This window comes from Thalia democratica, chromosome 3 (assembly GCF_965202585.1).
Source record: "Thalia democratica chromosome 3, ktThaDemo2.hap1.1, whole genome shotgun sequence".
Lineage (NCBI taxonomy): Eukaryota > Metazoa > Chordata > Thaliacea > Salpida > Salpidae > Thalia > Thalia democratica.
Genome location: NC_139167.1, coordinates 41,066,148 through 41,092,278, shown reverse-complemented (window position 1 = coordinate 41,092,278; position 26,131 = coordinate 41,066,148). Strand labels below are relative to the sequence as shown.

The 26,131-nt window shown below is 26.1% G+C and overlaps 2 protein-coding genes across 2 annotated transcripts; one reads left to right on the top strand and one right to left on the bottom strand.

The window, feature by feature from the left end:
* Nucleotides 1-495: 495 nt before the first annotated feature.
* On the top strand, nt 496-16,291 carry LOC145832295 (allene oxide synthase-lipoxygenase protein-like). The gene is made up of 13 exons (XM_082939612.1): nt 496-534; nt 1,527-1,719; nt 2,100-2,234; nt 4,738-4,858; nt 5,427-5,583; nt 7,369-7,647; nt 8,957-9,149; nt 12,353-12,468; nt 12,805-12,924; nt 14,128-14,262; nt 15,083-15,181; nt 15,399-15,474; nt 16,287-16,291. The coding sequence occupies exons 1-13, from the start codon at nt 496-498 to the stop codon at nt 16,289-16,291; spliced, it is 1,668 nt and encodes a 555-aa protein (XP_082795738.1).
* A 148-nt stretch (nt 16,292-16,439) lies between these two features.
* LOC145832294 (heat shock 70 kDa protein 1-like) lies at nt 16,440-24,362 on the bottom strand. The gene is made up of 9 exons (XM_082939611.1): nt 24,343-24,362; nt 22,923-23,172; nt 22,449-22,572; nt 20,925-21,226; nt 20,142-20,474; nt 19,784-19,982; nt 18,857-19,053; nt 18,495-18,624; nt 16,440-16,489 (listed from the first exon to the last, which is right to left on the bottom strand). The coding sequence occupies exons 1-9, from the start codon at nt 24,360-24,362 to the stop codon at nt 16,440-16,442; spliced, it is 1,605 nt and encodes a 534-aa protein (XP_082795737.1).
* Nucleotides 24,363-26,131: the final 1,769 nt, after the last annotated feature.

Here is a 26,131-nt window from a genome sequence, read left to right as displayed (position 1 = left end):
TAATCTCTAAAGCATTACGAAGTCTAAGTAACTAAATAACTTATGAACAGATTAAAAGCTACAATAGTTTAGTAAAAAGTGTAATTACTTTTACATAAAATGTTATATCAATAGAAACAATTTGTTTGTTTTAGTATTTTTTATTACAAAAAAGGCAACAAATGTATTTAAAAATTTAAAGTGTGTTTTGCTAAAATAAGTAACTTAGTTAATGCTTTACAGTACTTACGCTTTGTAAACAAGCTCAAAATGTATATAAGTTCGTTTTTACATCTTGTACAAAAGTATTGTAAACCGTCATGATATACAAGGAAGCAAATAAGGAAGAACGTAGTTGTTTAAATATATTTTTAGCTATCTTTAAAATATGATTATTCTTAGTAGTGAACTTCTAGTAAAACAAAAAATTGCTTTGGTTATTCTTCTATATTAAAAGTTTTGAGATTGATAAAAAAACGTAAAGGAAAAGTGTTCAAGAACTGACAGAGTAAAAGCATGTCTAAAAGTTGTATTAACTATCGTATTATAGTGAAGGTAATTGTTTTATTTAAACTATGAGGAACTAAATTCTTTTTACTTGTTTAGTAAAAAAGTTAATTGCATCTTAAATTTAAACTGTTTATTTTTTTACTAAGCTTTTTTATAACAATAAACTAATCTAATTTAGAAAATGTTATTTGTCACACACAGTAATTTAATTGAAAAAGTAATAGTAGTAGCTTGTTTTAAAACTATTATGAAAATTTAACTACTAAATATCATATTCATCATTGTTTAATAAAAAAAAGATAATATTTAGTATTTAGTTAAATTACATTTTTTTTTATAAATTCCGTTTACAATAACTGTCTTTTTATCAAATATTTCAAAAGGTTTTAAGCACCGCTTATACTTTTAAACTTTTATCATTATTTAAATACTTCTGTAAAATGTTTTAAACTAGCGTGTTGAGTATGTAAAATAAAAAATTATAAACAGTAATTTTTATAATTCATAAAACGTTTTTATACTATAGTATCAGTAAAAAACAAGATTTTTACTTTTTACAGGAAAAAATTGTACTTTTTTAAATGTTATAAAAAATTAAGCACTTAAATCCATATCCATTGTAAATAGATTTATGAAAAATAGATTATTCAAATACTTGTTATAAATTCGAAGGAATTATTCTAAAGTCCTTAAAGTTTACAAAACTTTAGAAACTGTAAAAATATTTTAAGCAATTTTTAACTTTGAAAGTTAGTTAGTTAATTATACTGTAATGCATTACCAATGGAATTAAAGACTATGAGAGGAGTAAAAAAATATAAAGTAGTATAAAAAATTAATGAAAACTAAAAGAGAAAAAAAATAAATTAAAAAAAATAGTAAGCAGGGAAAATTTAATGCATTTTCAATACATTACAATACAAACTACATATTTTGAATCGTATTTTTCTAATATGCTTTATAAAAGTTAAAAATAACTTTATATTTTAATATACAAATGTTATCATTTTACGAAAATGCGTTTGTTATACAATTAGACCTCAGAAATGTATAAAGATGCAGGGACAGACTCAGATGTATATATAAAACTAGTTGGAACAAATTTAGTCGAAAACACGACTGGATGGATTTTGCTGGACATTAGATTTAATGATGACTTTAAAAACGGCTCGACTGACGTTTTTAACATTAAAATAAAAGATATCGGTACTCCAAAACTAGTAAAAATAAGTTAGTTAAAAATAATTTTGCTCCTGAAAAGTTGAGAGATAAAAAAGTTTGAAGAAAAAAATTGTCACATTAGTAATTTAATTTTCTTTTTAAATACAAAAGTATAAGTTTGCTTCATATCAATACTTTTTTAATAAAACTGTGTTATTTGCCGACACTATTCAGAAAATTATATGAATAGTATTTAGTTTCAAAAATTAAAACGCTTTGTTGTTTACATTTCGTTTAAAGCGTTTATTGTTCCCTAAAGAATATTATTATTCAGTTTAGTTTTGAATTAGTCTAACAAATGGTCAACTCATACTTCAAATCTAATTGTATAAAAATTTATTTATGAACTTTTTATCATACGTTTTTTTAATTTATAATTAATGAAAAAGGATTACGCGAAATATTCTACGTTAAAGACGACTGGTTGTGCGATTATGTGTCTGTTAAACGTCAAAATGATTCGGAAGTATTTTTCCCTGTATATGGCTACATTTCAGACAAATGCGACATTGTTGAAGGAAGAGGTCTAAAATTTGTTTTATATTTGAGCTAAATATTATTTAATAGAGTTAAAAAGTGTTATTAAAACTAAGTTTTGCTTTAAACGTTTTCCTTAAAAGGTAACTCCTGTTTCTATTTAGTGTGTTTGTCCAAAATAGATAAAATGTAGTGCTTTTTAAACAAGTGTTTTAAACTTAACAACTCTTAGTCCTTACTTATATTTTTTGTTTTTTATTACAACAATTAACTGTTTAACATATTTATTAACTTTATAATAAACATACTCAACAGATTTAAATAAATAAGAAGTACTTTCTTAATAAACTTCTTACACAAGTCAGAGTTATTAAAATACTTATCCTTAGAAATCAAAGGTTTTTATTTAGTTTGTATTTTTGAGAAGAGTAAATTTTTAAGCATGCTTTTTTATATATTTATTTTAATTTACGTTACTTTTTTTTAGAAAATGAATTAGTAAATAAGTAAACTTACATAAAATTTAAGTACAAAATGTTTATTATGTATTTATTGTAACACAATGTGAAGTATTTAAAAAACTTCAAGTCCTTTTGTTTTAAATTGTATATATTAAACCAGTATAGCTGCTAAATTTAAGTTTTCAAAAAAATTAAATATTAAGCATTGAAAAATTTGTAGCTGAAAAAATAAGATTGATGTTAGTAATGGAAGGAATTCAAATAAAAAGCTGTCAATTATAATGAAACATGTAGAAAATACTTTTACTTTAATTGCATACAATATAAAACATTAGTTATTTAAAATAACAAAATCTAAAATATTTGGCTTGATGAGCATTTGCATGGTTGAATTCACTGTAATCTTAATTGGTTGTTAATTGAAAGTTATATGCAAACATTTTTCTGTTTTATAGTATATAGACACAAAGGAAATTGTGTACAATTATGCCTAACTAACTTCTAATTATTTTAGCTAATTTATTCTCATTGACACGTAGAACTTGAAAAAATAAAAAAAGGTAAAGATTATTTTTAATAAACTTTACTGCAATGATCGAAAAGGTTTAAACTATTAAATAAAATTAATTTACACAAAAGTACCTTCATTATAATAACATTCTTTTTCATTTGTTTGCCACAATTTTAAACTATCATTTTACATTAATTAAATATTTTTTTCTTGGAAAAAAATTTATCAAGGAGTTTGTTATTTTAGTTTTGTATTAAAATATAATATAACAACTATTTTTAATGTTAGTGTATAACAATTTAACTAATTTTTAACTGTAATTTCGCTAAAGATATTTAAAAAAATTTAAACAAAAAACTATAATTTTACTGTCAGTATATGAAATTTAAAGTTTGTCGCTAAATATAAACACAAATAAATTAAACGTATTACCGAGAATAAGTTTGTCACAAAACTAATAAAAGTTAAAAAACATAATAAACAAAGATATTCGATGTTCTTAACAGTAAATAGTGAATATGAACATTAATCTTCAAAAGTAAGGTTTTTTTTTTCAATACATAAACTTACGGTATATAGCTGTTTACTAAAAACGTTTTTTTGAATTTGTAATTATTTTATAAGTTTAGGAAATGTAGTGTTAAGTTATCTGGTGTAAAATATAGTTGTATTAGTCAGTTTTTGTCTTATTTTAGAACTAGTTTTAGTATTTTTAGGTTTTTAAACAAGTTTTAAGCAAATACTTTATTATCATGAGTTTATTTATAATAAATGACTTTCATTTATTTTTACTAATAGTTTAGAATATAAGTTGTCCTATAGTTGTCCTGGACAAGAGGTTAAAACCCGTGGTGTGTGACTCGATAACCAAATGGTTTTTTGTGCACCAGGTCTTAGGACCAAATATTTTCAGCGCTTTTGTGTCGTTCAATAAAATTTAACTATAAGAAATATCATTTTTACATTTCATACTATAAATAAAAGGGTTATTAATATTTTGTCTTAATTAACAAATAACTTTAGTAAAAAGCTATCATTTCTTTTTTTTGTTCTGTGTACTAATTTTGTTTGCTTTTATCTAAACATAAATCTTATTTGTCCAACTAATAACCTTGTTTCCGAAGTTTTTCTTTAGCTTGGATATCTATTGATTAGCTATCGTCACAGTCTTGAGTGAGTTTCATGCAATAAGGGCAACATATACTAATCGACATGTTTTTGTTTAATCTTAAATTAAAAAAACCTTGTTAGAAAATATTTTAAAAATACCAAAAGAAAAAGAAGAACATAAACTAATAATATATGATAGCTGTTTAAATACATACAACTACAACTAATAGTTTAAATTTACTTGATCAGAATAATATACATAGTATCATTAAAGTTGAGCAGTCGCTTATCCTTGCATTTTTGAATAAGAAAAACCCTAACCTAATAAAGCTTACCGGTCTGCTTATCAAGAGACCCGTCGCTTATTAATAGCTTTTTAATTTTCGTTGTATCAATGTTGCAAGCTGCATATTTTTGTAAATATGATATTTTTTAACAACCGTATTATTTTTTTTCTTTAATTTTTAGCAATAATACCTCAAAAACAAACTGACAAAGTTGTCATACAAGCTCGAAAACGGGAGGTTTACAAAAACAAGTGTGATTTTGAATGGACAAAGCACAATAGTGATGCACAAGGAATGTGTAGGTTTGTTAATGCAAAAAGCAGCGATAAATTGCCGAAAATATTTAAGCGAGGACATTTAAGAGGTAAAGATCTTATACACAACGTCTTGAAAAGCAGACTTACAACAACTATAGGAAAAATAAGAGGTTTATAGGTTGTATCAAGATAAACACTATTTACAAAAGTTAAAGCATATAATATATTTTACTGCTTTAAAGTATAATTAAAATACGTTCACAATTTTTAAGAATACATTAAAAAGTTTGATAAAATTACTTTTTATAATAACACTGAACAAATTTTTGATTGTTAACTTTTATAGTATATTCTCTTCATAAGTAAGTTAATCTAAAACAGTTTCAAGTTTAATTGTTTATTATAGCACTGCTGCATCCAATAAACTCCCTTGATGACTACAAAAAATTCGCTTGTATGTTGACCACTGATATTCAAAACAGCTATGTAAAGAAGTAAGTTTAGTTTTTGAAATATTTTTATATAATCTAATTTAAATTGACAAGAATCATCATTTTCAAAATTTACTTGCATAATCAAAATAGAAAACTAATTATAATACTTTATATTAAAGCTGGGAGACAGACGAAGGACAAGGATGGCAGCTTCTTAATGGAACTTTACCACTTGCGTTTGAATCTTGCCATGAAATTCCTCCATACTTTAATGTAACAAACAACGATGTTAAACATTTACTTAGAACAGGAAAAACTTTAGAAGAAGAAATAAGAGTATTTTAAGTTTTTATATTTCATTTTACTTTAAAAAACATTTTACAGTCAGTTTTTTGACCATTTTTTAACCTAAATTGTCATAAAAAGAACTATCTTGGTACAAAAAAGAGTCTAAACAACAAAGGTACTCCTTGTAGATAAAAACCATGATTTGTCACACTTTAAACAGCGATTAAAGTATATTGTTTGCATTGAACTAAATACTTTTTTTGTACTTAAAGTAACTCTACAACAGTTTTACATTTTAAAGAGTGTGTTGTAAACGATGATTATTTAAAGATTATTTAAAGCTCACAGTCGCATCTACTTAGTTCAAAGTCTTGTGTTAAACTTTTGTGCTACTTTTCAACACTGTAATCTTTTCTTTTTTTTTATGTTTTGGTTTTAAGAAAACAAATCATGAAATCTCAGCTACTAGAGAAGAAATAATGAATTTATTCTTACAAGAATTTATTTTAAAAACTAAGTTTCGGTCAAAGACCTCGTCAGTGTTTAAATAAATCTAAAATCTCTAATCTTTATATAAACTTACTTAAAAGCAAACAAGTGTATCACAGCATTCTTAGGAGATAATACCTTTAACACGAAAATTGTTTTTTATTTATTTAATTGATTTACGACATAACCCTGTATTTTATTTTGGAGAAAAGTTAAAAACTATACGGTTTAGACTAGTTTCAAATTCTTTATTTTGATGCTACAATAAGATTTTTAAAAGTTGGTAAACAACTTAATAAAAACTTGTTTAACATTTTTAATACCATAACATAAGTAGTTTTCAAACTCATCAAAAAAATACTTCTAAAAGTTGGTTTAGTGACTGATTTCTTTTTAATAATTTGTTCTAATATGTTATTTAGAGTAAATATTTACTGCAGGTATTGGCACACTACAGCAAGATTATTGCAAAAAAAAATTAGCTTTTAACTTATCTTTTTAAAAGAATCTAATTTCAAATTCTTTAAACTAATTTCAACTGATAAAATTTAATTTTGTAAGTCTTCTATAGTTTAGTTGTTAACACAGTTTTTTGTTAAGCTGTTACACTAAACTTTGACGGCCAGCAAAATATCTTTTTTTATATTTGGCCCATGAGTAAGTTTTGTTTCACAAACGGCTGGCAAACTCTGCACTAACTACTTAATTTAATTTTTAATCTACCAGTAGCTTTTTAACTGAAACTTAAACACCTTTTAAACAAACTTGAAAAGAACTTTCATAAAAGACGACTTCTACAGTTTTTAAGATACCACCAAACCAAGGTAAAAATATGTGATTTATAGCAAAACTATAATGAAAAAAATGTTTTCTGCTTAAAATGTTATATTTAGTGATATCAAATATTTTAACTGCTTATTATGAAATATAAGTTTTGATAATATTAAACGCTTTTTATCAGTATAAAACAAAAACATTTGTATTGCTCGCTATATTTTTTGTGTATAATACCAAAAAATAATCATCTCTATGAACTTGTTTTTTACATTTCAACTAATAAAATTTAGTTTTAAAAACAAAATTTTTCTAGAAATGATTTTTTACTAGTAAAATTGTGGATATACTAAAAATTATTTGTTCGGTGAAATTTAAATTTATTTACTTTTATTGTAGTTATACAATTATTTCATCGCTAGTTTTCAATTAAAGACTAAATACTGAATTAGAAAAATTAGGATCGAAAAGTTAGTTTAGAAAACCTTGTTAGTTTCAAAAAATAATCTTTATGTTTTGCTAAGTAAACTTTTGATTTTTTTTTTAGTTTAATAAAAAAATTATCAACAGAATGGACTAGTTTTTATTTCTGATCTTAGCATTATTTACAATGATGATGAAAATGAGCTTGTTTACACAACTTTACCATCAAACGAAAAGGCCAGCTGCTGCCCTGCAATGGCTCTTTTATATATCAACAAAAATGACGATTTCGTGCCTATTGCTATCCAATTAGAACGGAGTAATAGACAGTATTTGCATATTGCCGGTCATGATGATTGTCAGTCACAAGTTGATTGGATGTTGGCTAAAATGCACTATAGATGCAGCTTGTCAAATTATCATGAGGTAAAACTATTAGTACAAAACTAATAATAAGAAATAAATACCTTATGAACATTTAACTAAACCTTTGAGTTAGTTATTGTCTTTCAATTTAAAATTAATAAACAATTCTTTTTTTGTATTTTTCGTACGGAATTCTAGTTTATTTTTATACTTACTAAACAATGTAGAGCTAAAACTAGTTACGCTTTAAAGTGAAATTAAATATTTAATTTGATTTTATAAAATTAATTTGTGGTAATTTTAAACTAATGATGTTATCTAAAAAATCCAAATTTTTATATTAAATCACAAAGTGGCGTTGAAGATTTTTTTTCAAAAGTAATAAAAGCAATATATTATTCAGATAATTTTGTTGTATGCAATTTAAAGTAAATGTTAGAAATATGTTATTTGTGTTAGATACATATTATTAGTTGCATCATTCTTGGCTGTTCAAGGAAATAGACGTTTCTTGTTTAAACTGTCTTACAATGATAATATTAAGTTGTTTTTAGTTTGCTCTTTGTGATAGTAATTAGTAGGTACTATCAATAAAAGTTAACTATTTCTAAACTAAAATACTTTTCACCAATCGATACGTAATTAAGAGTAAAAAATTGTTTGTTCATTGCTAAAACTGTACAGATCAGCGAAAACTGTTTAAAAGTGATCAAAAATCATGGTAAGTAAACATTTTCAAATAAATAAACAAATGTTTTAAAAAAAGGTTGAGTTAAAAATAATAAAACTAAAGAAAACAATTTTCACGGTTATTTCACAGAAAGTATAAGAGTATAATTATAAAAATCGATAAAAAAGGAGACCAGTTTAACTATAGTTATTTTTAGGTACTGGTTCTTTAAAACTATTAAGTATTTCAAATTAAAAAGTAATTAACTGTATAAGTTGTTTGAACATGAAAACAGATTGACGTTGATTAATATTTTCTTCTAAGTTGATAAACATACGTATCTTTATAATTTTTATTATAAATCTTTTTTATTTGCATTAGTTGTGGCTGTATTAGTTGAAAATTTGGGTTTAATTTTTTCATTCAAAATGTATAAATTGCTTTTAAAGTATAGTAATTAATAACTTTATTATAAAAAATTGAATTTTTAAGTTTGCTACTGTTTTATTTATGCAAATGATCTGTGCTACCCCGAGTTGGTAACTTAAAGCTATTTTTGATACTTAGGCTTATACTTTGATATTTAGTCGTCCTAAGACCAAATATTTTGACTGCTTTTTTATTTGATATTCAATAAACTATACACAATTTTAAAGATTCTTTTATTTTAAGTTCGATAAGTTTACATAAATTAAACAGTGGATAGCACACTTTTTGCACACACATGGCATTATGGAACCAATTGCACTAGCACTCTTTAGGTGCCTTCCAAGATGCCATCCTGTGTATAAACTTTTAAGACCCAGTCTCAAAACTATTTTCTCGATCAATACAATGGCAAGAAGTATTTTACTTCAACCTAAGTCAAAGGTTGCTGGATCTTTGTCCGTCGGTAAAGTTTTTTATTTTAATTTTTTTAATGTATTTGTAGTAGAGTATTTGTTAAATGATATTTAACGAATACCCTACTACAACTTTTACGACAAAGTTGCTATCATAACTAATAACAAATTGAGTTTAAAAATAGTAATAGTTTGGTAAAGTTCTCTGATAGGATTAGAGTTAAATAGAGTTTTTTTTTTGTATTACCGTTTTTAGTTTTACTTAATATTTAACGATGAACTAGATTTTTTTTAGTTTCATATTTTTGAAAAATTGAAAAAAATACAGGTGGAAGTGCTTTAAATAATCCAAAAAAAAACTTGAAGAAAAATTCGTTTCTACTTTATTGTATCTGTTTCTTATTTACTTGTTTAACCGGGTCAAGTTTTTAAAACAAAGTTAACAATCTAACTTTGTAGTCTTTTTTTTAATGTTATTATAGGAAACTTCAGTTTTCGCTGTTAAAAGTAAGAAACGTTCGACACAAGCTTATTACTTTACCTTCGTTCCAATTTGTCTTGAACTATAAAACAATCATCCTGTTTTTCAAAGTTAAAATGTCTAAAAACTTTTTTTTAACTTTTTTTTTAATAATTTTTTAATTTAAATAAAGTGTCTGTGTATATGTTAAAAAATAATGCCGGTCAAGTTAAAAATTATTCCTTGGTGGGTAATTCTTAATGTTTTAAATAATACTTTTAGTTTTGATAATTTAGTTGCGTTAGTTTATCCCGACTAACCCAAAAATAGATGCTTCAATACAAAGCTAATTAATCACGTTTGGTTAGACCGGCGATTCACCATGACTATGTACCCATGATGAGTCCTAATGAGGGCGAAACCAGGTTGAATAGTATGTCATGGGCAATTGTTGATAATAAAATGGTTCAGTTTAGTGGTACATGATAAAATAAAAATTTAAAATTATAAAAGTAACAGTAGGTTGTTTTATTTTAAGATAAAAACACAAAGTACAACAAATTATGTACTAGATACTAAACTTCCTTTTTTTGCTGCTTTATTTCTTTATATTTAAGCTTTTTTTAATAATGTGAATAAAACATGTAGAACAATATTTTTAGTTAAAAAATAAATTAAATAAAAATTATTTTAAAACAAATGTACACTTTATTCAAACTTAATTACTTTTAGGTGTTACCATACAAAAAAATGACATAAAGTTTCCATTAAAAAAAAGAGTAATAACGATTTATAACACAAGTATACGTAAATTTTAAGTATACATCCGGTAAAACTTGGGAACGAGTCACTTTTGCATGAGCGTCACTTTTGCATGATGGGTCACTTTTGGACATAGGATCATTTTTGCACGAGAGTAAAAAATATATATTAAAAAAAAAAAAATAATTTGTAAAAAAAAAAGAAAAAAAAAAAAGATTAGTTAATGAAAACGACAAAAAAAAGTTACCGACCGAGGGTAAGGGTTAGTGGTAACAGTGATAGTATAAATGATATATAAAAAATAAAACAATAAAAAAAAAAGAATAAAAAACTAGAAAAAAACATAGACTAAAAAAAAAAAAAAAATTACCGACCGAGGGTAACGGTAGGGGTAACAGTAATACAAAAATAATGTATACCTAATAAAAACTATTACCAAAAGGTAAAAAAGTCTTCGTTCAAAAGTGTCCCCTCGTGCAAAATAGATACACCCACCCGTAAAACTTAGTGTATCTGTTGTAACGATATTACGATTCGTAGCTTTGACAAGCACTAACCCTTTCTACATTTTGATTTTTCTATGCAGTATTATACCTAACGAAAAGTTTGGTTGAATTTTTCAGTCTTGAACATTGTATAAATCAGGATTTCCGATTTTTTTTTTCATAAGTGTCCCCTCCTTTGAAGAAACTAAAAGAGCTATGGCCCCCTCTCTCAAAAAATAATGTTAAATACGCCTAAGGATTTTTTTTTCTTCATTATCAACTCATGAATATTTATTTTTTTGCTCGCCCCTTCTGCAGCTTATGGTTACCTTAAGCCCAGGCCTAGTGTAAGTTTCAAAACTGCCTTTAAATACGCATAAGACCTTTTTTGCTCTTTACCATGAACTTTAGAGTATTTAGTGTAAGTTTCAAATTATGACCTTGTGCTCCTCTACATCCCCTTAACTACTAACTCCCCCTTTGACCCCTATGCAGCTTATGGATCCTAAGGGGGCTATATGGTCCACTTTAAGAAACCCTGCTATAAATAGTAAGTAAAACTTTCGTTTTTTAATAATGAAAAGTTCTATGTAAAGACTCTAAACAAGTATACTTAAAGAGTTTTTGTGGATACTATATTATACTTAAGTTTGAAAACTTTTTTAATAATTAATTCTTCTTTATTTTTAGATGCAAAATCATTTATCAAGAAAATGTTTAAGAGCTTCAAATGGGAAATGTTGAACATACCTCGAATAATTATAGAAAAAGGTCAGATTTGTTTTAGCGGAAAATAAATTATGTTTAAGATTAAAGTAACTAGTTTTGAAAAGTTAAACAACCTGTGTATAAACTACAACTGTTATTATTTTTTATGCTAATGATTACATAAAAAGTTAACAGCTTTATTAAAATTACAATTACGTTTTAATTCGGAACCAAAAACATAACTAAATCTAAAAAATTATATGGTCAATTTTTATTCAGAAGTTTTTGGAATTTATTTTAGTTTAGTCTATTCAAATTAGATTGATCATTGAACAAGCATTTAGTTTTAAGCTTTATTCTGTACTTTTTACTTTATAGATCACAATAAAAGTGCTCGATTTAATGATAAGGAGAATGATCAATTCAAATTTTAACATTTGATTAACAAAACAATGTTTCACTTGTTTGAACTAAACAAGTGAAACATTGTTTTGTTAATAAAATGAAAAAAAGAATTAAGTTTTTTTTTACAATTAGTAATGTTTAATTTATATATTTTTTGAGTTTAGCTTAGTTTTTATCAGTATCGTTTTATGAATTTATGTAAAATTAATTCATAAACAATTTAAAATATTGTACAAAATCTGTAAATTTTTATTTTAGGTCTTTTAATGTTTTTATTTTGTGTCTAAATATAATAAATTAACACTAAAAGAAAAATTTAAACAAGGTTTTAATTACTTTAAAACTAAACCCTTTGTACAAAAAACTATACTGCTTTTAAAATGTATCTATCTGCATTATATTTTATCAATTAAACTATCGAATTTGTTTGCAGGTTTAAAGATTGAGAAAATCCCAAATTTTTGGTATGCTCATGATGCGCTGACTTTGTGGAAAGCAATTGAAAGTTTTGTAGATGACTTACTTAGAATCTATTACAAAAATGACTATGTAAGATTTATAGATTAAATTAATTGAAACTTTTACGCTATATTTAATTTTAATAGGTTTTAATAAAAACATAAGTTTACTAACAATGTTTACAACTAAAAAAACTAATAAAGAAAAAAAACTACTGTTTTTCTCAGTAAAAATATAGGTTTTTTTATTAAAGACTTTATTTTAACAAGCTGGCTAAAAGTACTATACTATTTTATAACACAACAACTTTATGTTCCTATATCATAAGGAAAAAAAGTATAGTTCTTGAACTTTTATATCTATGAAATAAGTTAAACAACATACAGAGCTACATATTTTGTTAATCCAATATTTTTTATTTAAAAGGATATTGTTGAAGATTACGAAATACAAGACTGGGTTAATGAAATAGTCACAGAAGGTATAGCCTGGGAGGACGGAAACACAAGAGGATTTCCAACTGAGTTTAATGATATTCAATCACTTGTTAATTGATTTTCTGAATTAAACTACTATAAAATTAAGTATCAACTTTAAATTATAACAAAAGGATTAGTAGAATAAACACTATAATATAAAACCGTTTAATTTTTAATTGAAAAATAGTTATAACAAACAGAACTTATGTAAAACTAAGATTTAAAAAAAGCGTTGTTTCTGCTGAATACTTAATTTTGAAATTTAGTTTAGGAGTAGGCAGACTTATATAAGTCGCGGGAAAAATTTTCTAGGAAAAGTTGCTAATGGGCCGCAATTAAATAAAACATGTAGTCATTACTAAAAATATAATTTAAACCGAAAGTGTGATAGGATACACAATAATAAAGCATTAGTAGTTACTAACTAGTAAACTATGAGCCAAGTTATATGTTTATAAGCAAAGTTATATGTTTATAAGCAGTTATTTCATTGGTTTAAAAAAAAACGCTTTTAGCTGAAAAGTGTACCGTAGATTAAAAGTGTACCGTAGCTGAAGTTTGCCGATCCCTGGTCAGAAGATACAGTATCTAGAATTTTAAGCAGTTTATATTAAAATTTAGTTGACAATTAAAGTTCAAGAACTCCTCTATTAGTACAAAACGGTAACATTAATAATAAAATAGTTTTTTTTTTTAATATAAAAGTAATTCAATTAAACTAAAATAATTAGCAGAAAAAAAGTTATTGTAGAAGATAGATTTCTTGAATAGATTAGTTTATCTTGTTTAATTAAGAAAGACTGAGTAAAGGCCAATAATAAACAAACATAACTTTCAAGTATTTTTTAAAGACAAATAATATTGTCCAAAACAATATTTAATGAGTAAGAGTTACAAATCCAATAACTTTTAAACTTACTCAAATAAATAATTTGTATTAACACATGATGTTACAGCTGCTTGAATTGAACATGTAATTTAATAAACTGAAGAATTTACTGTCTGAGCGCAATGTTTTATAGCTTATGATGTATCAAAATAACAAGATTTTCATTAAAGCAGATAACACAAAAACCTGTTAACCATTTTTTTGCTCATTAAAAAAAAATTATACTGTAATTTACACAACTTAAAATTTTGTACAATACTTCAACAAGTTTTTTCGTTTTTATTTTACTAACTATGCTTGTTGTTTTATCAAGTTAACAATATTAGTCTTAAAGATTTTTTAAAACTGAGGAGATTCTAAAGTACAAAACTGTTGTTAAAGATCGACTTCTGCACAACGATCATGTTTACATGTTCAGTTCAGCACACAGCAGTGAACTTCGGTCAGTTTGATGATTATCATTTTGTACCTAACTCACCGACTATCATGAATCTGCCTGCTCACAAAAAGGGAGAAGTTTGTATAATTACTTTTTTTTTAATCTACATAGATTTTTTTTTTGAGAATTAGAAATATTGCAATAATTGCAGTAGTATATTGAAAAGAATTATTGTTTAAGTTTAAAAAACTTGTATAAACTATAAATAGTATAGGTTCAATCATGATAAAAAAAAACTAACAAGTTAAAATTATTTTTCAGTTTAATTGACCATGACTGATTTATATTCAAATTAAATTAATTGGTCCTTGTTTGGTTGTCTATATTTTAAAATGAAACTTTTTACAAATAAATTTTTATAGTAATTATAATTTTAGCTCTAAAAACTATATTATTTGCATTTAAATCGTCGTTTAGAAAACAGGATGATCCAAGCATAAATATACATTGTTATAGTTTGATTGCTAATCAATGTTTAAAGCTTTTATCTAAACACTAGTAAAGTTAAAGAATACTACTTTGAAAGTTTTACTATTGAAAACTAATGGTTTGTTTTGCATAGTTTATAAAAAAGTACACGTACTTTTGCTTCTGTAAATCTATAAATTTACTTTTTTAATAAAAAAATGTTTTTAGATATTTATAACATATAAAAAAATACAAAACATTTAAACAAAGTCACTTTATTAACGGCATTTTAGTTTTCAACATTAAAGTATAGATTAAAAAAAGTAAGTACATTACGAATTTTCTAAAAGTTGCATAAGACTTCGTTTATTTTATTTATAAGTTTTACATAAGTTATGTTAGACTAATAATATACACTTTTATATCTTAATTCATTTTGATAATAACTGGTTTACGATATTATTGAACACTGAATCGACTTAATTACAGGGTTCAATGCATCGTATACTAGAAAGTTTACCAGACGCTAAACAATCAGCTCAAGCAGTGGCAATGTCTTACATTTTATCTCAATTTACAGAACCTGACGTAAGACAGTTATCTAATTTAAAAAACATCTAAGAATAAAATAAGCTACAAATATTCAAATTACACGTGATATTTAAGTTAAATAAATGACGTACTGGTAAGTTTTTCATATTTTGATCAAATAAATATTTTTGCAATATTCAAATTTACCTGTAGTTTCTTAGTTTTTATACTTCTTTGTACGATATTGTACTCTTTAATATTCTAAATACCATAGGTCTATATTGGGGAGTTTAGAGAACTCTTGTTTACCGACAAAGAAGCAATAAGCTGCCAGGAAAAGTTCAAAGAGAGTATGAATATTATTCAGAAACAAATAGAAATAAGAAACTCAAACCTAAATCGTAGATATAACCGACTAAACCCTAAAAATACACCAAAAAATATAGCAACATAAACTAGTGGTATGCGCTATAAACAGCACTAATAAATTAAGTAATTTAAAAAACAAAATTCAATCAGATTTTTCACTTTGTTTTGGTTTGTGAAATTACACTAGCTTGCATAAAATTAAACCATTTTTAAAGCTAAAAACTATCTAATTTTCATATACTTAATTAAAACCTAAGTTTTTTGGGTTTGAATTTATTAAAGCAAATTTACTTGAATGCTTTAATAAACACAAAATTTACTTGGTAAAATCTCTTTGTAGATTGTTAGTTCTAACATAAATATTGACAACTAGCGATAGGGCAGAATATAAGAATATATATATATATATGCCAAAAAACTTGGATTCCAGGGCAAGTAGCTTTTACGTATACAATATATAATAATACATGTAGTTTGAAACTTTTCTCCGTTGATAATCGTGACTTTGTTCAATAAAATTAAACTAATTTCATTAAGTTATAAATTAATTTTAAATTTAAGTCAGTATAAAAGCGAAGAACTACGTTTTATAAAAAACGTATTATTAACTTAAGTTATTAAAAATAAAAAACATATCTACTTAAACTTATAGACGTTGTAAAAATGTTTACAGTTAGCACTTATCAATTACATACATTAGCTACTAACATGTAAAGTAAGATTAAATGATAATGTGATTTTATTATATTATAATAGAGCTAATATTACAAAAAATACTAATACAACTTAACAGACTAATCATTTTGCATGTTGATTGTTTGAGGTAAAATCTTTGCACATGTAAAATATTGAATTAACTGCCCGTCTTTTATAAATGTTTATTTTAAACAGGGCATTTTATATAAAAAAATTCAGTACGTATTAAAAATTAACTCTTTCTGAAGAATCAATCCATTTCCTCAATGGTCGGTCCTCCAACAGGAGAAGCTGTATCACCTACAAAATATAAATTTTTGTTACTAAAAAGAAATCAAAATAATGAAATATCCGAAACGAATTTAGCTTGAGAAAACGGGTAGCTGTCTAAATTGCACGAACGTACAAAATTGCAGGAGAGGACAAAATTGCACGAGTGCACGAAGATAATTTTGAAGAGGGGATAAAATTGCACGAAGATACTCTTGCACGAGCAGACAATTTTGCACAGGTTAAATTTTATTTATTTATTTTATTATTTTCTTGTTAATTTTATTTACTATTATTATTTTTATTATTTTTTTTTACTATCACTGTTACCCTTAACCCTTACTCTCGGTCAGTAACTTTTTACTCTTTTTTTTTATTAAACTTTTTATTCTTTTTTTTGTTTTATTTTATTTTGTATCTTTTTACTCTCGTGCAAAAATGTAACTCGTGCAAAATTGACCCTTGGTGCAAAATCGTCTTAGTGCAATTTTGTTCTCGTGCAATTTTGTCTTCGTGCAATTTAGACCCGTACCCCGAGAAAACACATCTAGTTTTTGCAAGTACATTAAGTATTAGTATACTCATTATAAGTAAATAAGCTTTTTCGAATTGTCAAAACAAACTACATGTCATTGATTTAGTTTCTTTAGTTACTAAAAGTGCATGAGCTAATCCAAAAAAACAATCAATGCCTGTTTCTACTACACAGCCTTAATAAGATAAGTTAAAAGGAAACAATTCATGAGTTTAGTATTATTACTTAGTTAAGTACAAGTTTTTTAGTATTTTGATAAATCGAAATGCGTTTAAATTATAATCATAAAAAATTAATATTAATCAGCTTTAAAACTAGACAAAAGGCTAAACACTTGCTCGGCATAAAAGTTTGTCAAATTTCTAAATGGTATCGTTGGAGTTCATACAGGGGCGTATTTAATTGCCAAACAAACCTTGTTTTTCAAATACTTATCTATTTTAAAGGGTTATAGGAAAAATATAGTAGCAAGTAGAAATTATTCTCTTATGCTTCCAATTACTTGATAAAACTGATTAGGATTGTATAAAAAAAATACTTGATCTACAACCAAGATAAATTTACCGTTTTCCAGTTCAAATAACTTACATTAATCGAGCAAGAGTTCTTTAAAAACAAGACAAAGTCTAATTTACTATTATTTTTTTAAAGAAACCTCAAACTGGCCTAAAAGCTCTAAATAATAATAATAAAATAAAAATAAACTGAAAAGCTTAAACAAAAAGTTTTAAATGAAACATAGAAACTTGTAATAAAAAACATAATTGAGTACATGAAGATTAAAAAAAGTTAATATAAAACTAGTACTGATCATAAAAGCAGCTCCGTATTTTCTCAAAGTACGTTTACAACTGTAAACAAATAAAGCACCTTAAAATCTGAACTTTATATTAACTTTAAATACAGACTAAGAGAATGTAGAAAAACTTTTGGTAAAAATAAGTAATAATTTAGAGCGGGAGAGGGCTAAAAAACAAAAAGACTTTTGAAAAGGCCATATGAAATTTCAAAAATTAAAATATACCATTTAAATGCAATTAATAAAGATAATGAAGGCAAAAAATTTTTTTAATAATTTTTATAAAAGATTACTCATATTTGTTTAAAATAGCAATTTTCTAGTAAGTTTGAAAACTTATTTACCTATATATCAAAGATTCTTTTGAAACTTAATAATAAAATAAAATACGTACCATAACTGTTCAATTATTAAAGAATATGACAGTAACTAACAATGATGCAAATATACTTAATAGAGATAATTCTAAATAACTCAGCATTCAAATTGCCGAAATTTTAGTTGTCGGTATATGAATCAGAGTAAGTGCAACCAATAGATAGTTAGTAAACATGTTTGTATATTTGCTATATTTCAACAGAAAAGTAGTATGCTAATATATGATAATAATAAAAAGTTATATTATTATTATTCTAAATTATTTGTATTAATAAAATTACATTGATGATAAAGCTTTTAAAATTAAAATGAAATAATCAAACCGGTGGCTCCTTCCTGATGTAATCTAGTCATTATGGGGTTTGCAATTTGTTCAAGCTCTTTGAATTTCAATAACAGTTCACTTTTCTTTGCTTCAGTATTTGATGACAACCAACTTTCTGCTTCATTGGACTGTAAAGATTTATATATAACAAGAAAACTAATAAATAAGTGTTAAAGTTGTGTCTACCTTTAAGTAAATTCTCAAAGAAAAAATTAACTCTACAATACAAATTCCATACACTTTTATTGAATGTGGCTAACAGTTTTTTTTTACCTTCCAAAAGATACTTCTTAAAGTTTAACAGTTTACATATATACATATATATATACATATATATCGGAAAATTACTAAAATAAAAACTTTTTGAATGAGCAAGTTTTGTTCAGCTTCTGAAAGCTTATCTTTCAACACATCATCTTCACAAATCTGTTTCAAACTGAACACGTAAGATTCTAAATTGTTCCTTGCAAGCATGCTGTCTCTCAAGTGCTCGTCCTGTTGTTTGTATCTTTCCGCATCTTCAACCATTCTATCTATTTCCTCTTTTGTTAAGCGACCTATAAAAAAAGCTATGTTCAAATGTGTTTAAGAGGTATTAAAACAAGTGATAAGCTATATATTTGTATCCTTTACGTACTAGTTACAAGAAGTCTGATTAGAAATTAAAACTAAAATTATTCACTATAATTTGTCCTGGACAAGACGTTAAAAGGTACCCGTGGTGTGCGACTCGATAATCGAAAGGTTCTTCGTACACCAGGTCCTAGGACCAAATACTTTGAACGTCTTTTTTTTGTCGTTCAATAAACTATATATATATATATATATCATATATTATGCTAAGTTTACTTTACATTTTTGTAAGATTGAAAGAAAACCGTAGAAGATATATTTTCAATGGAATAGTCTACTTAAACTTTCCTTAGGGAATCCATTAAATTTTCCGAATTTTTAGTCTTTTATCTCAAAAACTAGTTTTAATTAAAAAATAGTGCTAAAAAGTAATTGTTAAATAAGTCAACAATCTTAAAAATGAGACCAACATGTAAAAACTACCCCTCTATGCTCTAGAAATAACAATAAAAATCATAATCATTACAACATAGCCTAAACAAACTTCTATTCTTATAGTTTTTTATTTACAATATTTAATATAAGTAACATTATAACACAATATAAGTTTCGTTTCTATAAGACATATTGAAGAAGGCTAGAAACAATTAGAAATAATATCTAAACTTCATACAAATAGAAATATCTTTCTGAAGCTAATAAAGTATTTACAACCTTTGTTATTGGTTATTTTGATGTTGTTTTTCTTTCCGGTGCTTCGGTCAACTGCAGAAACATTTAAAATTGCATTGACACCCACGTCAAATGTAACTTCAATTTGCGGCACACCCCTGGTAGCCGGTGGAATTCCAGATAATTCGAACTTTCCCAGCAGATTGTTGTCTTTGGTCAACGTTCTTTCTCCTTCGAACACCTGTTGAAAGACCAGCTGATACTTTTGTTTATGTTTTGCCATGCAACTTTTCAAAACTAAAAAACAAATTGTATTGAGTTTTACAACTTTTACTTGGGACTTCTTTATACCTTCAGTAAAAAAAAAGGCATAAAATGCAAAATATTAAAAACAAAACACCTGTATAAGAACACCGGACTGGTTGTTGGAGTAGGTGGTGAAAATCTTGGTCTCTTTCGCGGACAAGGTCGTGTTTCTCGGTATCAGGGCGGTCATCACGCCTCCGGCGGTTTCAATGCCCAGAGAAAGAGGAGCGACGTCGAGGAGGAGGAGATCTTGCACTTGCTGCGAAGTGTCGCCCGTCAGCACTGCGGCCTGCACTGCAGCACCGTACGCCACCGCCTCGTCCGGGTTTATCGACTTGTTCAGGGGTTTCCCGTTGAAATACTCCGTGAGGAGCTTTTGAACTTTGGGGATGCGCGTGGAACCTCCGACGAGCACGATTTCTTCTATCTGTTTTGTAGTTTTTTTTTGGAAAGCAATTACTTTAGGCTATAACTAAAACATTTAGCTAAATTTAACAAAATTACAAATTAAATTGAAGAAAGTTTATTTTCTACTTAACTTTTATAAAAACTTTTTTGAAACCCTTAATTTAAGATTATAAAATAGTATTCACTGTGTTTTAAAATTTATGAAACAACTAACTTCGAATTTTACATTTCGTCTAACTAAATAGATTTTTTTTAGAAAACAACTGTACAACAAATTAAACCAATTTTTAAATTATGTATTAGTCTTATAGTATCATAATTAAAACTAAAATAAACTACAAACCTTTATTAGAAAAAAAAACTTTTGCAACTAAAGTTGTAGAAGTCGTAAAAAAATTGTACTTTACTTATATGCTTGGGAAATTCTAAACAAATAAGTTTATTCACACCAAGAAAGAACATTTCAAACTTTGTTTTTGTCCAGCTTAGCATCGACAAGCGCTTTTTCAACAGGCGCCAACGTGGCTTTGAAAAGGTCGTTGCACAGCTCTTCGAAGCGGGCTCGCGTGATGCTGGTGTAGAAGTCGATTCCGTCGTGCAGCGAATCGATTTCAATGCTGGCCTGGGTGGACGACGAAATTGTCCTTTTCGCCCTCTCGCACGCGGTGCGCAGCCTTCTCACCGCGCGCTTGTTCGCGCTCATGTCAGCGTTGTGCTTTCTTTTGAACTCGTTCATGAAGAAGTCCACCATGCGGTTGTCGAAATCCTCGCCTGGAATTCAATGTGATTTTGTATGAAATTAGAACTTTTAAGCTTGAGTCGTTTTTTAGTTTATTTCATTTTTTAGCGAAACAGGTTTCTCTTTAAAATCTGAGTAGTTTACTTGTTTAATATAGAATTTAGATTAAATAATCAAACTGAAAGTCAAAGTTTATTATTAGTTAGTTATACTAAAATGTAATGAGCAAACTTTTTGATGAAAGGGGCTCAATGAAACTTCAGCAGAAAATAGTTTTTTTATAGGCTAACTCAGTTTTTCAGCAACTTTCATCGCTCTAAAGTAAAAGAAAGAAACAACGTTTTATAAGAAACTAAAAGAGGCTAGAGCATAGGTCGGCATCCTTTTATGAGCCAAGAAAAAAAAAGTCGCTCTTGGGCCGCAATTATTTTAAATATTGTAGTAATAAATAAAAAAATTGCATTCATTTTGTGATTTTGTATGAAATTAGAACTATTAAGCTTCATTCGTTTTTTTTTTGTTTATACCTAGCTGAGTCTTTTTTTTTAAATTATAGATGAAAAAACAAGCTGGTATGTAAAACTTGATTATGAAAATAATAATCTAAAAAACTATTTTTTGGCTGTATTTTGAGTTATACTTTTAAACATTTAAAACTGATAATAAAAATTTAAATAGATAATGTTTACTAGAAAAATAAATATTTCTACATTTTAAGTAGGCAAAGTATCGTGAGCAACGAACTAAACTAAAAGGAAAATATTTGTTTAATTAATAAAAATAAAATACAAAAGTTGCAAATACGTTAAATAAGTTCTCATTTTTTTCTTAAAGTATATATTAAAAATATGCTTTTTTAGCTTTAAATTATTGATTTATTGTGATTCTATTGAAACAACACTGGAGTGAAGTGTCGACTTAGATGCAGAAAAAAAATTAGATATAAATCTTCCCAAATACTCCAAGTATAATTCTTAAAATCATTAATAGTTTTAGTCAAAATAAAAAACAAACACAGTCATCTAAAAATATTAAACTATCAAAGAAATTTAAACTAAGTTTATACTTAAAAACTTTGAGTTTTAATCTTATTAAGATCAAACAAACGTGTTTAAACAAACTGAGGCAACAAATTATATAAACGTGTAAGTAAAATCTAAATAAAAACGTTAAGCCCTGCTATGATACGCCAGAACTCGATATTATATACTGACCATTGTAACATGCTGTGGTAAAAAATATCTTAAAACTCACCACCAAGATGAGTATCGCCAGCAGTTGCCTTAACTTCAAATATTCCTTCTTCAATTGCAAGAATGCTGACATCAAACGTTCCGCCACCAAGATCAAATATCAACACACTTTTTTCTTTTTTCAACTAATTAAAAAATATCTACATATTTTTTTTAAGTATTGGTAATTTACAGTACATAATAATACTTTAGAATTAAAGAAACTTTTTGTTTTAAAAGCATATGCATTTGCATTAATCAACTAAACTATTTTTTTTAATGTTAGTTCAAAATTCATACAAATTAGTTTATTATTAAATGATACTTGAAGCTTTATAATAATTTTAAAATTAAAGTGCTAAAAAAAACTAGTAGTTGCTTAATATGTTTTTAGTAGCTATTTTAGAGATAACTAATTGAGCAAAGTACTATCAGTCAAAAAAGTAGTATTAACTAGTACTAAACAAATTTTTTTAAATATTAAACAATAGACAACTTTTTTGTCTAAACCATACGCAATAGCAGCAGCTGTAGGCTCGTTGATTATACGCAAAACATTGAGTCCGGAAATTATGCCGGCATCTTTCGTTGCCTGCCGCTGAGAATCGTTGAAGTAAGCAGGCACTGTTATCACAGCATCGCTGACTGGCTTGCCGATATAAGCTTCGGCTGTCTCTTTCATTTTGAGTAAAATCATTGAGCTGATTTCTTCAGGAAAAAACGACTTTGTTTCACCTTGAAATATTCTAGATTGAAAGATTTACACACTTTAATTGCTTTTACACAAAAAAAAATGTATAAATAATTAAGTATATATAATAACAACAAAAACAAGCAATAATATAAAAACTGTTTAAAAACACATTTATTGAAAAAAAAATGTGGTTTAGACAAAGACCGAGAAGCCAAAACTGCTTACTAAATTCCAGGTATAATTTAACAATTGAAGAAAAAAATTGTCTTTACAGGGGATTAAAACATCATTTTCTACCAAAAAGATTGATGCTGAGATAATAAAAATTGAGTTATAAAAGTTGAACAGTTACTTAAAAAATGCTTTAATGAAAAGGTTACCTTCCACACAACCTAAAGTATGAAAACAATGGATTAAGAAGAACGTTTCTCAATAAAAAAAAAGCAAATATGTCAAACTAGGAAAAATCAAGAATTCCACATAACTCTTTTTAATATGAAAAATAAGACAAATATAAAAATAGTTAAATATGACAAAGAAAATGGTATTTGCTTGATTTCAAAAGATGATTATCTAAACAAACTAAATACTATTGTTGAATATAAGACTAAGTTTAAATTAGTTGAAAAAGACAATAGAAAAAAACTCCAGACACCCCTTGAGAAGAATCCAACACATAAGAGAAATAATAAAACAAAACCTCAAGCCTCATATAGACAAAAAGACATATAACAGTCTATTTACGGGTGGTAACTCGACTGGTAAATTGTATGGAACGTGTAAAGTACATAAATAACAACACCCATTGAGACCTATTGTATCAATGTTAAATCCAACGTCATACAACTTTGCAAAAAATTTGAATAAAATAATCAAACCACATATTCCAAAACAATATTGTGTAGAAAATAACAAAGAATTTTTAGAAAAACTCTCCAAATACGAACGTAAAGATGGTGACTACTGTATTAGCTTTGACGTAATTATCCACTAATGTACCAATTACAGATGATTACCGATGAAGTACCCGATAGTACCATACCAAAATCAAACACGATCAATATTTACCGGAGGCGTATTTCAGTATATTAAGAAATTATACACACAAATAGATGGTGTAGGTATGGGAAACCCGTTAGCTCCTACTACAGCAAATTACTTTATAGGAACATTGGAAAAACAACTATTTAACACTGAAGATGAAAACAATCCAGTGCTATACCTCTGATATGTGGATGACATATTCTGTATCTTTCGAAAAGATGTTTAATTTAAAAACTTACACAAAAAATTAAACAACCTACATAAATCAATAAAATTCACTTAAAGTGGAAAAGAACTCCCATTTTTAGATATTAAAATCAAAATAACGACAGAAAAAGTAATAACGAAGGTATACAAAAAAGAAATTGATACAGATGTTATTTTAAATTTTAGTGCAATGACACCAACTAAATAGAAAAGGGCTTGAATACTGTGGTTTTTGTTTAGAGCAAAAATTATAGCTTCTACTGAAACATTTTACAACAAGAAATCACAAACTTAAAAGAAAAGTTCATAAAAATGGTTACCCAAATAAATTCGCTGGTGGCGTAGTTTAAAGATATATTAACAACAATAAAGTGTGCACTAATGAAAAACTAAATACTTAAAACTTCAAAAACATCCTAAAAGTACCTTACATAGGAAAACCAAGTAGCGAATATAAAAAGAAACTAGAAAATTAAAACTAGTTAAACTAGTACATTGAAGACTTCAAAGTTACTTTTACTACAAGCAAAGTAAGTAATTACTTCAGCAACAAAGACAAAACATCTCACGAATTGAAATATAACGTAGTATACGAATAAAAGTGCTCAAGGATAAGAGCATCCAATATATTGGATTTACTTCGAGACAACTAATAGAAAGAGTCAAAGAACATTTAAAAGGTAAAACAGCTGTGTCTGACCACATTAGTAATTGTAATAATTGTAAAAATGAAAGAATAACTGTTAAAAGTTTTGGTATTTTAGAAGTGTGTAGCAATTATAATTAAACGTTAAAATCCAATTTTAAACAAACAATTAACTAAACCGGGTATTACCGACACATTAAGAATTTTGATTAGTTGTATATACACTTTTTGTCATGTAAAAATATTTATGTAACCTGTAGTTTTACTGTAGTTTATAATTTTAATATTTAACTGTTTACATATATATATAAATAATTAATTTTTCTTATATATTTAGTTGTTTAACACTAATTTTTAGTTATTTTGTACAGATTTGTAAATAATAATGACTGATGAAAAGTCGAAATTGCGTCTAATAAACTATAAATTTGCAATGTGTTATAATAGTTTTTGAAAACACACTAGTTTTATTAGTCGCTTATAAGTAAAAAATAATAATTACTAAAAATGTAATCTAAGTAATTTTTGCAATAAAAAACAACATTAATATTACATTTTTTTAAGAAAAACAACTACTTTAATAGTTGAGCGTAAGAATAATTATATGTAGAAAAAAGAACCCTATAAAAAAAACTTACACAGTTTTAAATAAAAAAAGATATAAATTCAAAGTTTTACAAAATGATAACTGATTTAAATACTAAACAAAGACAATTTAGGAATTTAATAATCATATATCATTATTGTAAGCACACTTTAAATATTTATAACTCCTTATATTGACAACCAAAACTTTTGTACATTATTTCTTTCCTAAAAAGCAACCATAGAGAGTAAACGAAAGTAGTAAGCTAGATGAAATTAATAAATAAAAAATGCTACAACGACTAATTTTCTTTTTAAATGCCTTTGATAAATATGTTTTATAACAGAGCTTCAATATATGAGTAAAAAAGCTGTAAAAAAAATTATAGGTGGACAAAAAAAGTTTGAAAAATAAAATATTAACGAAGTTTAGTTGAATATAAATACAACTACAAAAGACCCAGATCTGGAAGAGAAACCTGTAAACTGATTAATGGGAATCTTTACAATACTATATCAAAATATAGAT